At 51.6% G+C, this 15,676-nt stretch overlaps 5 protein-coding genes across 5 annotated transcripts; 1 reads left to right on the forward strand and 4 right to left on the reverse strand.

Annotated features, from left to right (window-relative positions):
- Positions 1–506: 506 nt before the first annotated feature.
- N7443_009046 (uncharacterized protein) lies at positions 507–2,687 on the reverse strand (the record flags this gene model as incomplete). Its single annotated transcript, XM_056889102.1, has 1 exon — positions 507–2,687. The coding sequence occupies one exon, from the start codon at positions 2,685–2,687 to the stop codon at positions 507–509; it is 2,181 nt and encodes a 726-aa protein (XP_056738404.1).
- A 1,877-nt stretch (positions 2,688–4,564) lies between these two features.
- N7443_009047 (isocitrate lyase/PEP mutase family protein) lies at positions 4,565–5,356 on the forward strand (the record flags this gene model as incomplete). The annotated part of the gene is made up of 1 exon (XM_056889103.1): positions 4,565–5,356. The coding sequence occupies one exon, from the start codon at positions 4,565–4,567 to the stop codon at positions 5,354–5,356; it is 792 nt and encodes a 263-aa protein (XP_056738405.1).
- A 303-nt stretch (positions 5,357–5,659) lies between these two features.
- Positions 5,660–6,131, reverse strand: N7443_009048 (uncharacterized protein; the record flags this gene model as incomplete). Its single annotated transcript, XM_056889104.1, has 3 exons — positions 5,660–5,847; positions 5,898–6,029; positions 6,080–6,131. The coding sequence occupies 3 exons, from the start codon at positions 6,129–6,131 to the stop codon at positions 5,660–5,662; spliced, it is 372 nt and encodes a 123-aa protein (XP_056738406.1).
- Positions 6,132–8,164: 2,033 nt separating this feature from the next.
- Positions 8,165–9,523, reverse strand: N7443_009049 (putative C2H2 finger domain protein; the record flags this gene model as incomplete). The annotated part of the gene is made up of 2 exons (XM_056889105.1): positions 8,165–9,072; positions 9,127–9,523. 2 exons carry the CDS (start codon positions 9,521–9,523, stop codon positions 8,165–8,167), a joined length of 1,305 nt encoding a protein of 434 aa, XP_056738407.1.
- Positions 9,524–14,034: 4,511 nt separating this feature from the next.
- N7443_009050 (SDR family NAD(P)-dependent oxidoreductase) lies at positions 14,035–14,841 on the reverse strand (the record flags this gene model as incomplete). The annotated part of the gene is made up of 1 exon (XM_056889106.1): positions 14,035–14,841. The coding sequence occupies one exon, from the start codon at positions 14,839–14,841 to the stop codon at positions 14,035–14,037; it is 807 nt and encodes a 268-aa protein (XP_056738408.1).
- Between the last annotated feature and the right edge of the window lie 835 nt (positions 14,842–15,676).

Raw genomic sequence — 15,676 nt, forward strand, 5'->3', positions numbered from 1 at the left:
GGTTAGTGGGAGAACAGTTGATGACGTAAACCAGTGTATTGTTTCTGTTTGTTGGCTGTAATATTACAGAGTCCCGTGACCTGGCCACGTGCGCCCTCGCGAATCACGAGGGAAGGACGGTACCCACCACCCGCTAGCAGCTGTGAATGTTCGGTTCGCTGATCCGGGGTAAGGCGTTGATCAACTCTAAGAATACGAGGTCGACATTGGAAATTGCACCATAGGGATTTTCGAGTAGTGTTCTGATAAAATGCATGTGTATTGGTGCCCGGGAATAGGAGCAGAAATGCAAAAGTCTATGCCACAAAATCACGATATGAAGGAATGCACAGTGGGTTTCAAGGGGGATATGCAGATGGAAAAAAACAGGGAAACGGAAAGGCAAGATGTGCGAGAATAAAATGAGGATAAAAACGCCGAGCTGTCGATCTTGTCAATTGAGGGTTTAGATTTTCGCCATGTGGGTGAATACGACCACAGTCGCCACCATGCAGAAAAAGGTATCGTTAGAAATCACGAGAGATGCCGTCATTAAGTCTGGCGTGTTCGTCCCAGATCTCTTCTTTCATGCTTCGCAGCATATCATGCTGTCGACTGAGTTTGTTGAGATCAGCTGATGAAGGGTTGGTGGAGGTGTCGAGGGTGCGATGCAAGGAGAGGTACTTTGCATAATATCTCTTGAATCTCATGGACTTCTCCCGCAGCTGCTCCCGGAGAATCTCCTGGCTTAAGGGTGGAGATGCGCTGCCGGTGCTACCTCCACTAGAGGTGCTGACCGCCCGGCGACGCTTGTGGTCGAGATTTCCGGTCGTGCGTCCTGCGGCTGCATGGGGCGGAGCCAATCGGTCAGATTCCGCCTTGCGCTTCAAGGGATTGCCGACAAGCCCAGACTTGGAGGGACCATTGGTCGAGGTAACAGGCTTGGAAGGCCGAGCAACTGTTCCAGTCGTAGCTTTGTTGGCACGAGCGAGTTGGGAGATGAGCGGGGAAGAAGACGAGCTGGAAGACTGGTTTTGGCTGTCAGAGCGGCTCCGACCGGTGGCATCGGATACATTGGCAGGAGGGGAAGACCCAAGAGGAGAGGGTTTCTGAGGAGACGTCGAGGTTCGTGGAGCAGGTCGCTTGGAAGAAGCTGAGGTGGTAGAGCGGGATTGAGAAGACTCCAGTTTGGGAGTCGATGATTCAGTCTTGGTAGACTTCGATGCAGGTGGAGCATTGTTGGTGGCGCGAGATTTGGCAGGAGCCGGAGCTTTAGTCGGAGCTTTGCCTGGAGCCTTAATAGGAGCCTGAGGCTTCTTCGAAGGAGCTGTCTTCTCTTCCTTCGGACGTTGAGCGGGGGCAGGCGGAGAAGGAGCGGTATCGGGGGTTTCATCATCATCATCGGAGTCATGCACGAATTCCGCAGACTTGAACTTGGTATCCGTCTTCGCTGGTGGCTTGGCGGCAGTCTTCTTCGTAACCCGGCCAGTCAATGTAGTGTTGTTGGTGCTCTTGCTCTTGGGGGGCCCTTTGGCGGCAGGTCCCTTGACAGGAGCCTTTCCAGCGGGAGGCTTCTGGGCGGGAGTCGATCGAGGAGCGTCCGATGTCTTCGACGGGGCGGTGCGTCGGTCCGTCTCGTTGCCCGTAGTGTCACCGTTCTTGCCCGAGTCGTCACCACCATCTACCTGAGATCGTCCCTGGGTAGTCTTCTTGACAGGGCCATTGCTGAGGTTCAGTCGGGATAGACACTTGCCCTTGCCCCGTTCGCCCTTGGGGAGAAGCATTTGCCACAGCTTGTCGGTACGGGAAATCCGCATACGATCGAAAGCTGAAACAGCATTCTCAATTGCCTCCTGCCGATCGTCCTGAGTTGGGTAGGGGAAGGTCCACACATCGAGATCCTTGTAAGACTTGTCCTTGAGGTCGTATTTCTCGCGGTTGAGGCGGTTCTCGCTGCCGTACTTTTGGGCGAGGACCGTGCAGTCTTCAATCGTGGAACGGGTTTGACGGGCCAGGAACTTGGATGAGACGGCACGGACGGCGAGAAGGTGGATGAAAGGTGCCTTAAGGGCCTCGTGCCGGGCGTTGTTCTTGGTCTGCGAGAGCGGAGCGGACGTCGGAATGGGGGCCGGAGATTTGGCAGACCCCAAAGTCGGGCTAGAGGTCAGAGACCGGGAAGCAGCCGTCCGAAGAAGTCGTTCTTTCTCCAGTCCAGCCTTGCTTTTAGGGCCTCGCTGACCGGAGCCTCCAGCAGCACGAAGAGACCTCAATTCATCCGGGTGTTGGATCATGTGTGTTTTCTTGGATTCCTTGCCTCGCTCAAAGGCATTGAGACTCTCCTCTAGGTTGGCCAGGGCCTGGTCAGTGGCGGCAGTAGCGGCCCTGGCCTTTTCCACCTCCAGGCTGTGGCTCAGCACACCCGTGAAGTAGAGGTTCCGCTTGTCGGAAGAGCTGTGGTAGATCTCGGAGCGGTGTGTTTCGGGGTAGGTATGGAAGGAATGGGATTTGCCGGCGTAGTGTAGGGACGGGTGTTTCCCCAGACGGACTCGAGCAGGTTGATTGTTTCGGAGGCTTTCGATCAGCTCGTCGAGGGTGCTCTGGACTAGGTTCAGACGCATAATCTGAACTGGCTTGGAGGCAGATTCACCGGACTGCTCTCCGTGCCGGAGAGACAGCCCAGTCTCCGGAATATCGAAACCAGTCGTCATGACGAGTGAAAGGTGAGGGAGGAGGATTGGGAAGGGAGGGTTCGGAGGTACGAGCAGTGTCGGATGGCAGCGTGAGAGCTGCAGGTCAGGCGGCCAACTGCACGGGGAAGTGAGGCGACACCATACGCCATAAGATCGAGGACAGTATTGGGGCCAGAAATGGCAGAGTGTTCGAGAATGCAAATGCAAACGCAAAGAAGAGGAGAGTTGGGTGGTGAGAGGGTCAAGGTAGAGAGTGAAAGTGTAGGAGAGGGAATGAGGAGAGGGCGAGCAAGGCGAAGCGGAGAGTGGGGAGAGCTGACGGGGCCGATTCCCTGGGTAAATTACAGGGGATTCCCGATGCGTGGAAAAGAAAAACCCTTTTCTTTTCTTTTCTTTTTTTCTTTCTTTACAGGTTTCTTTTGTTCTAACGTGCGAATCAATTAAATTACATTTCCGTTTTGCCTCTTTTCTTTCTGCAGGGCCGTGGTGATTCTCGGGTTGATCTCCATTCGGAAGCGCGATCCGCGCCGTCTCAGTCTCAGATTTTTTTCCGTCCTTTCAGAAATCATAATGGGAACAGTAGTAGTATATAGCCCACGGTCCCTGGGACATAGTCTATGGGACGTAGTCTACCATCTCTCCACCCTGGTAGGGCTATTTTCGTTTCTTTTGTCTGTTTCGAGTACAAATCTTACGCATTTCACTTTACAATCTTACCAATTTACGGACTTACCATCTTACGCATCTTACACTATACCTTACACTTCCCTTTCCTCCGAAGCCCGAGCTGTAACGCTGTACATCCCCAAGGTCCGAATTAAGCGGGCAAAGGCAGAGGGGAAAGAGTTGCACTGATGCACTTGCACCTTGAGAGCTTGAGAGCCTGTTGACAGAAATGGGTCTTCCCGAGTCCAGAACCCACTTCCCCCCCAGCGGAGTCAAAAGGTAATTTATTACGGGTGTTGCCGGGAAACGTTGCCAGGAAATGTTGGCAGTCGCCTTACTACTTAGGTACCTTTACCTGTGCATCTGGCATCCGGGCACCTAGGAACCTAAGCACCTAAGCACCTGGGCTAGGCACCTGGTCTGCCTCGATGTAAGTGTCTTCTCACAATCATGGTATGCACATACCACAGGATTCCAAGCTGCGCAACCTCTATGACAGAGCCAAGGAATGCCAGTACCCCTCGTTCATGCACGTAGGCACGGATCCAGCAGGAGGTGGAACAGGGTCGCCCGTGGTTGAAATTTCCCGACGCTATGGGCGAGACGAGAATGTACCATCAGTAAGCCCTAGGAGTGCCCAAGATCTCTGGACCGAGGATACACGTACAGAAGAATTACACCGAATTGATTGGCAGTCCTGTTGCACGGCATGGACTCATTCATGCACGCCCCCAATGGAGCCCGTCGCGCTCCGGGGCTTCTGACAGGGCTGTGGCTTCGGCTGCATTTCCGCCCTTTGAGTCGATCCGATCGTGATTTCTCAATTCTGGGCCGGTGTAAAAAAAAGCGGGGAATGGCCGACTCCCCTTGCTTGTGTTGCTGCTTTGCTGCTAGACCGAGTGGGCGACTACAATAGTGCCGTGATAGTCTGAGACAGATAATAACGAGTCTTGTCCTGCATTGCATGACTCGGATCGACTCTGCACGTAATACCCAGTACCCGGGTCTGTATCTAGTGTACCTAAGTGTACCTAGTGTTCCCAGGTCGGCGTGGGTCAACTTGACGGACTTGACTTCATTGGATACTTCTAGAGCAACGTTCTCGTATCTCAAATCCATTTAATCTACTCCGTGCACGCAATAAAAGCCGCCCTAGCCACCAAACTATTGCCTACTAACCGTAACAATAACTAACTACACCCACGGAAATCCACCTACATCATAACGCTATGAATCCTCAAAACAAAATCGCCAAACACTTTCGCAGTCTCCACCAACCCGGCGACCCAATCATTCTTACAAATGCCTACGACGCAGCAACCGCGACAATAATCGCCTCCCTGCCAACCGCCCACGCCGTCGCAACAGCCTCCTTCGCAATTGCATCCACCATCGGCGTAGATGATACAGCACTTACCAAGACCCAAAATTTATCTGCGCTAAAATCTATCACGTCAGCCGTGCACGCCGTCAACCGCACCAAGCCCGTAACGGTGGACCTGCAGGACGGTTACGGCTCAGTGGCCGAGCTTTCCGCCACAATCCAAGAGGTCATCGAACTAGGTGTGGTGGGGTGTAATATCGAGGATCTGGATAGTGAGACTGGTGAATTGAGGGCGTTGGATGATGCGGTGGCAAGGGTCCGGGCTGTTGTGAGGGCTGCTGCCGAGGCGGGTGTTCCAGATTTTGTGGTTAATGCGCGGACGGATGTGCTTTATCAGGATGGAATGGGTATTCAGGATGCGGTGGTGAGGGGACGGGCGTTTTTGGAAGCTGGGGCTTGTACGGTCTTTGTTTGGGGCGGGCCTGGAGGGAGGGGTGTTTCTGGTGATGAGGTTAGGGAGTTGGTAAGAGATTTGGGGGGCATGGTTAATGTGAAGTTGACTTTAGGCGATGGGTTCTTGGATGTGCAGCAGCTTCGCGATCTTGGTGTCGCAAGGATTAGTGTTGGGCCTGAGTTGTGGAAGGCAGCAATGAAGACATTCCAGCAGCAAGCGGAGATCCTGTTAAGCCCATATTAATATTTAGATTGGAAAGGGTTTTAATCTAAGATCCATTCATTAATTGCAAACCAGGCTACATATGTAATGAGAATGGCTCTGAACACACGCTCGTGTCTTATCTCCTCAGACAAATTCGAAATCATATAAACAGACAAGAATAAAAAAAGGCCTAGAAAAGTATCTAATGAGAGTTGTCCGGAGATGCACAGAAAGATTTTAAGCAGGAACTGAAGAATCGATTATTTCGGCCCATTTAGATCATCCTCTCGGTCGGGCTATATTGGAACAGAGTATAAAGTCCGTAAAGCTTTACACCTTCTCTCAACTCAACGGCTTAGCACAACGTCCCGCAACACACTGATTCCCATAGCAACAGTTGCCGTCACTCAGACAGGGGAATCCATCCTCCTGGCAATCAGGCCATTTACCATCAGTCGACCGACACTTGGTAGCGGCGCAGTATTCCGAACAGCAGTTGCCGACAGTCTGGCCGCCAGACGAACAGTCCTCTACGTACGTTCAGTAACGAGTGGGGCAACCGGGAGATCCTTATACTCACGGTAAACTCCCAGGCAAGTGGGAGTTGGGATGCAGGTTGTGATAGTCGTAGCAATAGGCGTCGTGAAGGTGGCTGTGGCGCAGAACTCGGTGCCGAGGCAGGCGTCTGCGTCGCCGCACCCCGTTCCAGCTGCTATACAATGAAGGTTAGTAGGGCTGACGAGTGGGTGTATGATGACATACAGCCTAGTGCAGTATTCAAGAAGAACAGAGCGAGGGAATTTGGAAAATGCATTTTGATTCTGCCTTAAATTCAATGTTACTTGTTCATGGAGTGGTTTGCAAGGGCATCCTGGTATGTACTCCCACCTCGCACCAGTTGACCTATATACCCATCTTCAAACGCGCCCCAACCCCCAACAAGAATGCCATTTGATACCAGTTCCCACAGAACAAAACATATGATCAAATACGAAGCTATCAATCCCATTTTCTCTTCCAAAGCAGGGATAATAACCGAGTCTTCATTCTAGACATTGAAATCCCCGACACTGCATCCCGCCACATAAATACGAGTCCTGACACGGAACAACCTTGCGGGCAACAATCCAATTGGTATGAACATGAGACATTCCTCACTCTCGCCCCCAAATCGACTCATGTGACGAAGCATACCCAATGCAAAGCAACTTCGAGACTGAGACCGCTTCGCCAACATCCGAAGACGCCTGATTTTGCCAAAGTTCTTGGCACAGGAGCTTTTCAGGGGCAGTGACAAATCTAATTTTAGCGAACGAACAAAACCAGAGCCTCTGTTTCAAGGTATGCCACAAACTTGATACCTTCGTTTTCCATTTCATTTTCATCCTACCGTTAACTTCATTTTTTCTTTCCTGCTCTAAAATCTCGGGTACGAACTTCTCAACTCATGTACATGCCCAAAACCGTAATACCGTGAACCGCCTAGCTCCACCCAGCCTAGGCGACAAAGAAAAAGAAAAGAACAGGGAAATAAGGAAAGAAAAAAAGAAAAAAAAGAAAACCTCCTTACAACTCAGCCATGACCACCGCTACACACTAGATTGTAGATCATGCAAATCCCCGTATATTACGGTAGCGCTCGTACCGCCCCATAGACGTGGCTCAGACGTGAGGCGGGTTTCTTGCCTCGAGTTGAAATGCCCCTGAATGGTCCACCAGGTCTATACCTTAAACAGTATTCTTTATCTCTATTTATTATGTGTTTCATGAGGTCATTGTGGTATGGGTTGACCTTGGGGAGCGGATAGGTACCTTCGTATTTTGGGGACCCTGGACATGTCATTTTTGCAGCCTTGTCTATTGTATTAAAAGGCTTTGTGGTTGAGGGGGGGGGGGGAATTGGGGGAATTAGAATTACATAGGATGGGTCCCTAGCGACAAGCTAGTTTCGCCTGAAACGGGTGATGTTGAGGGATCTAGTGATGGTTAGGCAAGGTCTAGAACGTTTGTTCGAGGCGGGTGTTTGAGATTCTCCTGACGTTCGGAGTAGATCCGCTCATCTCGTAGATTGTTATTAATTGCTTGTTTCGATGATAGATTGGAGCAGAATAGACAAGATTTGAAGATAAGAAACTGCAACTCTATTATACACAGCTATAGTACATGAATGGGATCGAAGTCCTCATTTCACAAAATGGTATTCGATGCGACAAAGAAAAAATGTGAGATGAAAAAAGCGATGAGACCAGATCAAACAATCGAGGAAAGGAGGAAAGAAAAAAGACAAGGTAGCAATACAACAGCGGATATTAAGGGGGAAAAAAGATGTATATGAAAAACCCAAGAAAAGGACGAAGGAAATGTAAAGCAAAACAGGGACGATATGCAAAACTTGAACGCAGTCAAACAAAAATCAAAAAATAGTCCAGATACCAACCAGACACCACACTCAGGGGCCAGATCTCCCAAGCAAAGAAAACCCATTCCCTATTCCCAATCCAGTACAAATGATACCCCAAACGAACCCGATCCCTGGTCCTGCGCTCTATCTATGCTGTTTCCTCGTCTGGTCGTGTCTCGGTAAAGCCATGTCATCCGCAAAGCAAAAACAAAGGAAATGGTGGAAAGTGGTGGGGGAGGACAAGGTAATAAAAAACAAAACGATGGACAGTCCTGACTCCAGGAGGAATGCCTCCATATAGATATAAATTGTGTAAAGAGATAAGAGATGCAAAAGCTCGAACGAACGATGGAAGCTACTTGTTTCCATGGGAATCAGGGGAACGATGCAATAAAACGATGTCAACATAGGAAATGGTGGAGCTGTGAAGCGATTCAGAGCACTGGTTATACGGGAGTAGACCAGGTGTGCTCGCCCATCCGGGGCTTGGTTTCGTACTGGTCCGGCTCGGTTGAGCCAGGCCTCCGAATTGTTGAATTGGGAAAATACATGTGAGGAGGCATTGACGTTGGGTATGCTGGGCCGTTCGGCTCAGGGTAGGAGAAGTCGTTGGCTGAGCCGGGGGAGGGCATGCTGCCGTGAGAAGGCGAGGCCCACCCGAGACTGGTCATGTGAGGGCTCCCGCCGACACTGTTCGGCCGGTGATCGTTGTTCGCCGGAGGCTCGAGCGGCTGCGGGGGAGCATAAGGGTGAGACGTCATGGCTGGGCGCGCATGAGGGGCGCTACCATAACTGGAGAGAGACGGAGAAGTCGCTGTAGGAGAAGCACGAGGACTGCCTTGCGAAAAGTCGCCGCGTACATGAGGGGGTATAGAGCCGTTGCCCATATAGTAATCACCGGCCGAACGATGCATGTTCAGAGGGGGCAGATCACCACCAGGGGACATAGACTGGGCAGGGGACGGAGCAGAATGAATAGACACGTGGTCGGGGAACATTCCCTCGCCAGGGCCCCGACGTTCCTTATTTTGACGCAGGTTGGCCTCGGTCTCAGCAGCAGCTTCCTCGATGGTGCCGGTGTGATGGTTTTGGTGACGGGTCAAGGTCGTCCGACGAGTGAATGTCTTCTGGCAGTTGGCGTACGGGCATTTGTAGGGTCGCTTGCCAGAATGAATACGACGATGCCGAGCCAATGACGAAGAATCGCTGAAGGGCTTGCCGCATCGCTCACACATGTGGGGCTTCTCACCAGTGTGCACACGAGAGTGTACTGTCAGGGCGGAGCGTTGGATAAACTGCTTTCCGCAGCCAGGCCAGTCACAGGCATGGGGCCTGATACCAGTGTGGATTCGCTCTAGACATGAACGGTCAGTACTAACTCAGAAGGGCCAAGAACGAGTCACGTTACCATGTCGCGCGAGATCACTACGTCGAGCAAAGCCCTTGTTGCAAGTAGAGCAGTGGAAGGTCTTGGGCGGCGCATCAGCACTACTCCTCCCTGCAGGAACGGGCGCCGGCTGCATTTGAGCATCGCTAGCATATCCGCCAGGGACATAGGCCATGTTCCGAGGGGTGGCACCTTGTGCTTGAGCGTAGTAGAAAGACTCCGCCAGTCCCGAGTCCATTCCCGGGGCAACGGCATGAGGAGGGTATGCGCCGACGGAGTTGTCGGAGGCACCCGGCTCGGGCTTCATGGCGGAATTGTGGTGAAACTGATTCTGCATGTATTGTTGCTGTAATTGTGCTTCTGCGGCGACAGCTGCTGCGGCAGAGTTCTTTCGATTCAGAATGGTCGTGAAGTCCATGACACGACCCAGCGAACAGCTGAGTGCCCGTAGTGGAGGACAGCTTCAGCAAGCGTCCTGTCCTGCGCAAACCGTTCAGAGTCCTGCTCTTTTCGTGTTCACGATTTTTCTGACTTGGTCCGCCTGTCTGGTGGCGTTCTTATTAGCGCAGGCGCGTTTTTGCCGCCTTGGGTTTGAGGTGTTCGGCGAGATCGAGGCAATAATGCAGCTGTTATCTGCTAGGGCGAACAAGCGATGTCTTCAGGTGTAGAACCCGGCTCACGAGCCTTTTCGAAGCGTTGTGCGCTGAATGCCGAACCGGAGCGAAAGCGGGTGCTCGCGGCGTAGTCTTTCTCGAGGGCGCAGGAACAACGTCCTGTTTCAGTCTCGCTGCTTGTAAGAGCAGAGAAAGTTCAGGTAAGGCGACCGGCTAGAACCGGAGGGTACGGCTTGTGATCGGGGTGGTCGTCAGGGAGAGTAAGAAGGAAGGGCAGGATTCCTGTTGCGAACGAATACGGTCAGCTCAAAATCATCCTCGGGGATCCAAATTCGCGAGTGCTGCCCAGTTGCCCGGATCTTCAAGCAGGTCTGCAGTCTTTACGTCTCCGGTCCTCCACTGCCGTGGACCTTGCAGGAGGTCCCAGCGCAATAAAAAGCTCCCCAGAAACACGGCACCAGGCCAGTGAACATCAATACCGGGCTCGGACAGATGGCTGGCTCGAGGCAAATGTCGCAAGGGCACAGTCCGTTGGGCAGCCGCGCCACGCGGGCAGGGAAATCGCGGAAATCGCGGTCAAAGTCTCGGGAGACAGGTACGAACCTTAGCACAGCCAAAGATAAGGCACAAAGGATAGGCAGGAGCGGGCGTTCGTCCCAGGTCAAAGAAAAAAGAGTCGCGAAAGCAAAGTTGATGAGAGAGGAAAGTAAGTGGGGAGGCGGAAGGCGGAATCAAGTATCGAGAATGCAGGGTGTGAAAGAGAAAGGGGAGGGGAAGAGAAAATATGATGGGAATATGTGACGATTACTTGGGTTATTTAGGTGTGGTAGGTGCCACTGGCATACATCATTATTTACATCGAGAATTCGTTGCTTCACTGCCCCCACTTGGTTTGGAAGGTTTGGTGAAAGACTGGAAATTGAATCCCTTTTTTTTTTTGTCTTTTTTTGTTTTGGTATTTTCATTTCTATCTTTTATTATTATTATTATTTAGTCTAGCTTCATTTCACGTCAGACCCTACCTGTTTCGTATCTCTAGCTATACTGCTAGCTAGACCGTACATATGTACTGGTCACCTCCTATTCCCCTGACGTTCCGTATCCCTGCAGGCGGCCACGCTCGCTCTAGTTTGCCCTACTTCCTCTAGTCGGCCCCAGCGAAGTGCGCTAGAAGGAAACCTGGCCGCACCAGAAGCCCCGTCAGCATCCCGGCTCCACAACGTACGCTTTCCCCCGTCCCTGCGCGTGAAAAAAAAGGAGTGGATACACGATAGCGACGCCGATCTGAATCACAATTTCGCTGAACGGGGCTAGTAGTCCTACGTCCCTCTCTTCACTTCGTTACTAAGAACTAAAAGGCTGCACTAGTGTGAAACGACCAACGACGCAAAATCTCCTATGATCGGGTCGAGGTGGATCTCCCTCCAAACTGCCCCAAGGATGCATGAAAGGGGGAAATAGTGCCAGGGGGGTAGAGTTATACGGGGTACAGTGGACATTCGGTGTTTCTTGTCCCCCATTTGCTCGAGTCGGAGGAAAGAAAAAGGGGAAAGTGTATGATAATAAGAATAATAATAATGATAATGATAATGATGAGTTGCATGTTTTCCCCTGGAGGCTGGAATGGTGAGACACGAATGAATGTATACGGCATAGTAGATCATCAACAACGCAAAGGAGAGACGATTAGCCCATCTCGATAGTCCGTTCCCACTATTGCCGGCCGATGCAAGACGGCCAAAGGCTAAATCGATTCCTTCTAGAAGGTTTCTACGAGGGGAGGGGCGCTCATCCAAACACGCCAACACGGAACACGAAGTGGCCTGTTGCACGCTAAGACTCAACTGCCTCGTTCTCGCTCATCCCGGATCGTACAACCCTTTCCTGACCAAGTTCGAGCCCTCGGGACGATCCAAATGGAGTGGAGACCGATGAAGTTTCCCCCCCGAGCGTCGGTAATTACGCTTCCCAAGTCGTCCATTGCCCCTTTTTCTCTGGGGACGCTAGAAGGGCCACCGGCCGCGTTCAGCCTCTAGAATCTCCACTCGTCTGCCACCACGGCACAGCGGGCTGAAGAAGCCGCCCTGGATTGGTCTGCCATGCCTGCTCCTGACCTTCTGGAAGGCCACCAGAAGGATTCGAAGGGCCGTGGAAGCCGCAAAAAGAAGTCGCCGTTGTTCTCCATCCTGCACGGTCAATGGGTCCGAGCCCTAATGTGATGAGCAACGCCGAGACCCATTTCGACGCTGTGTCGCCCGGGAGTTTAACTGTGCTCTGCGTACCCTCTAGGTCATAGGTCATAGGTAATAATAGAACAGAAAAATAGTCGTGCCTGGTGCCTGACTGCAAAAGCAGGGAAATACTAAGCTCGAAAAGGGTGAAGGGTTGGGCACCACCTGGTTGACCAGTCAAGTTGGTAGTCAAGTTGGTAGTCAACTTAGTAGTCAACTTAGTGGTCAACTGAGCGGTCGATTGGCCCAGCCACGTGCCATTCTCTAGTCTTTGTCGTGATCTCCCTAATCGTGTATTTCCCGTTCAGGTAACACCCCTTCTCCCCCTGACCGTTGGTAGTGCGATACACCTTGAACAAGTTGCAGGTCTTCATTCCAGATGGAGAGTTGCGGAGATTGTTCGCCCTGCAGACATCCGTGTTGCAAAAGGTGTCTCACTTTTCGAACCAATGACCCTTCACATAATGGGTTGCTTACCACTTCGTGCAATGCCTGGTTATGAGCGATCGAAACGTCGTAGGCCGGAAGCCTGCACGAAGTCTATTGGATGCCTAGTACGGGGCGAGGACCACATGGTTGTGGCTGAGACGTGTTTTGGTGTATCAAGTTCTGCGCTAGTCTCCATATTTTCTATTAGTAGTAACAGGAGGTGAGCGCCTCCTTCCGAAAGCGCAACTTCGAGAGAGTTTCTCAGGGGGCTGACCGCGTGTCGAGTCACGGAGAAGATTGGGAACAAGAAAAAGAAAAAAAAAAAGAACGAAAAAAACGGTATGTTACGCTAGGACCAAGGAGATCACGACCAGGGGGATTTACCTTGTGGTACCCTGGATGATGTCACTGGGGAAATCGTGCACTGGCCCACGCGGTTCATCAGTTACGTGCCCCATCCCAATTAGTTCCGATCAGCGCGTGCTTTCATTTCGGTCTGTTTCCCCTAATATGTTCGGATCTGCTCGGAGAATATGCGGATTGTCCTCGCGTAAAAGGATCTGCATATTAAAAGAGGAGAACGCGTTTAGCCAAATCGTGGCCTCGCGCACACGCCTCTGATTTACCGCCGTTTGATCATCGTCTCGTACTCCCTCGCGTGCACCCACTGGTTTCACGTGGCGGTCCTGGACCATTAGCTCGCCAGGGTAACTGAAGTTTCAGATTTTCGGTGAACGGCTTCGGCGCGTGACCGAGCTCCACAGCTTCGATCTTAGATCGGAAACGTGGCTGAGGCTGGAAGAGCGCTTTTTGCGGCTGCCCGAACGCCCTTTGGGCACAGTAAGCTCGTACTGACTTGCCCACTCTTGGGTGGAGCGTTGTTCTTGTAGACTGGAATGGCCCCAGGCTTAGGGTGCGGTAGCTGCTGAGAGCTGAGCAGGTGTCTCGTGCGTGAATGCCTAGGGTCTGCAAGGTACCCTGGTCTACCCCGCAGAGCCATTGCCTCAAGACCCGGGTCACTTCGGGATTGGGGGGGGGGGGTCGACTTTGTTTGATCTCTCTGGGTATAACAAGCCACTTGGTGAACATTGAGGGCATAGGCGTTTAGTGACACCGAGGTTGTTAAGGGGAAGAATGATTAGCTCCTGACATCTAGTGAAGTCGTTCTTCAGAGGAGTGCCCGCGAACCTAGCCTATCAAGTTTGGACAACGCGTGTTTTGACATCGGGACTCGAAATTACCGCGAATTTCCGGCCATACAAATGCTATCTGGGTTTGGCAAGGATGTGAGGACCTCGGATGGTCTGATGATCAATTTTAAATGAAATCTGTAATCCTGGATGACAGACAGTCAGGTCGACCTGCTGACCTAGGGATAAAGTCCACTGGGCAAGGCCTGTTGAGCGTTACACTCAGTCTAACATATGCAAGTATACCCCGCAGGACCCATGAGCCATCGACAATGTTCGGCTTCCCGCTACTCCAGGGCGCCAAGTAAGTCCCGAACCCTAGAGATCTTATGCTCGAGCCATGGAGGTCTTGATTCAAAAGCTGTATTGGCACGCATATGGGATGTACTCTTTTTCTTTCCTAGACCCAGGAACATACCTGGAATGCCAGATCCACGACCTCAGTCCCAATGATACAGGACATGATCAGGGATCACTACACCAGCCCCCATCAACGGTATAAGTACTCCCAGTAACCGCACTCGCCTCGTCACTCCCCAAAAAAACAATAACCTTAGCAACCTCCTCCGGCTCCAAATCCCTCTGTAGACTCTGATTCCGCATAACCGTTTCCCGATACTCATCCGTAAGCACCTCCTCCCTCTGCCTCCTCGTCGCAATTGCCCCAGGCATAACACTATTAACCCGAATATTATCCCCGCCAACCTCCCTCCCTTGCACCCTCGTCAACCCCATAATCGCCGCTTTGCATGCCGCATAAACAGGCTGTCCCGGATCCGGAATCCGCCACGTGATAGAGCCCAGATTGACAATACTCCCGCCGCCGGCTTTCTTCATCGCCGGCAGCACAGCCTGCGTTAGGAAGAATACGTGGCGGAAGTTGGCATTGATGCTGAAATCCCAGGATTCGGGGGTTACGTCTGCTGTGGAGCGGCGGGCGCCGGAGCCTGTTGCTGCAGCATTGTTGATTAGGATGTTGATGATGCCGTATTCGGATAGGATTTTGAATGTCGTGGCTTGGATGCTTGGAAGGTCGGTTATGTCGCAGTAGCAGAATACTGGGGTGGTGATTGGGGGTGCACCGGGTTGGGGGGTTAGAGAGGCAATGTGGTCGATTGTTTTTTGCGCGGAGGTTCGTGATATGTCCATGAATAGGACCCGACTGCCTTGGCGGGCAAATAGCTCGACTGTTGCGGCGCCTATGCCTTCGGCGCCGCCGGTAACGAGGACGACCTTGCCTTCGAGGCTGGGGTAGATTGCGTGGCGGGTCATGGCTCTTTTGATTTTAGACCATTGGAGGAATTTTAGATCATTGGAGGATAAATTTTCTATTTTCTCTTGAGATGAAAGTTGTTCGAAGTGTAATGAGATGTGAGATGACCCCCGCTCGGGGATCGCGGGGGTGATGACTTCGTGTGGGGGTTACACTCGCCTTTTACCGTTATCTTGCCCAGGAGTTATGTCGTTGGCTGCGGTGCGTCGTGGGGTTTTGACGTGGGTCTCGTACCATTGTTTGCTGATACCCGGGTAAATTGATACCCTTGACTTCAAGACGTGTTGGGGAGTCTACTATCTAGGTGAGATTGAGATGCATTGACAGATTGGCATCAGGATAAAGAAGGTTCTCTCTTGAAGATCATGAAGAGAAATCGTCCAATAAACTCGATTACATCCTCACTAATGTTACTAAAATCTGTGAAAGGCTTTCCAGGATCGAAGGCATGACCATTCGGATAAGTCCTCCTACAGCAAGCCAAGAGATCGGTAGAAGACGATTCAACTTTGAAAGAAACGAACAATCGCGCGAGAGGCAAGTCGACTGCAGAATTTTACTGCACTATGAATCAAGATTCTTGATAACCATATATTTATTCCATGTTCACATTAAAGTGTGATCGTCCTAGGCATTAAACAGTGTAACAAAAAGGGGTGTATCACCGATCTATAAACAAGAATCCCATGCAAAGAGCCCAAGACCAAGCGCCGGACTGATGAGATGAGGAGAGGATTCCGAAATCAAATGCCACCAGTCCTCATGTAGCGTATATAAGCAGAAAGTAAAGCCCATGCAAAGACAGGACGAAATGAACCGTTCTAAGTCATGCAT

This window comes from Penicillium atrosanguineum (assembly GCF_028827265.1).
Source record: "Penicillium atrosanguineum strain IBT 20685 chromosome Unknown utg000007l_segment0_segment0, whole genome shotgun sequence".
Lineage (NCBI taxonomy): Eukaryota > Fungi > Ascomycota > Eurotiomycetes > Eurotiales > Aspergillaceae > Penicillium > Penicillium atrosanguineum.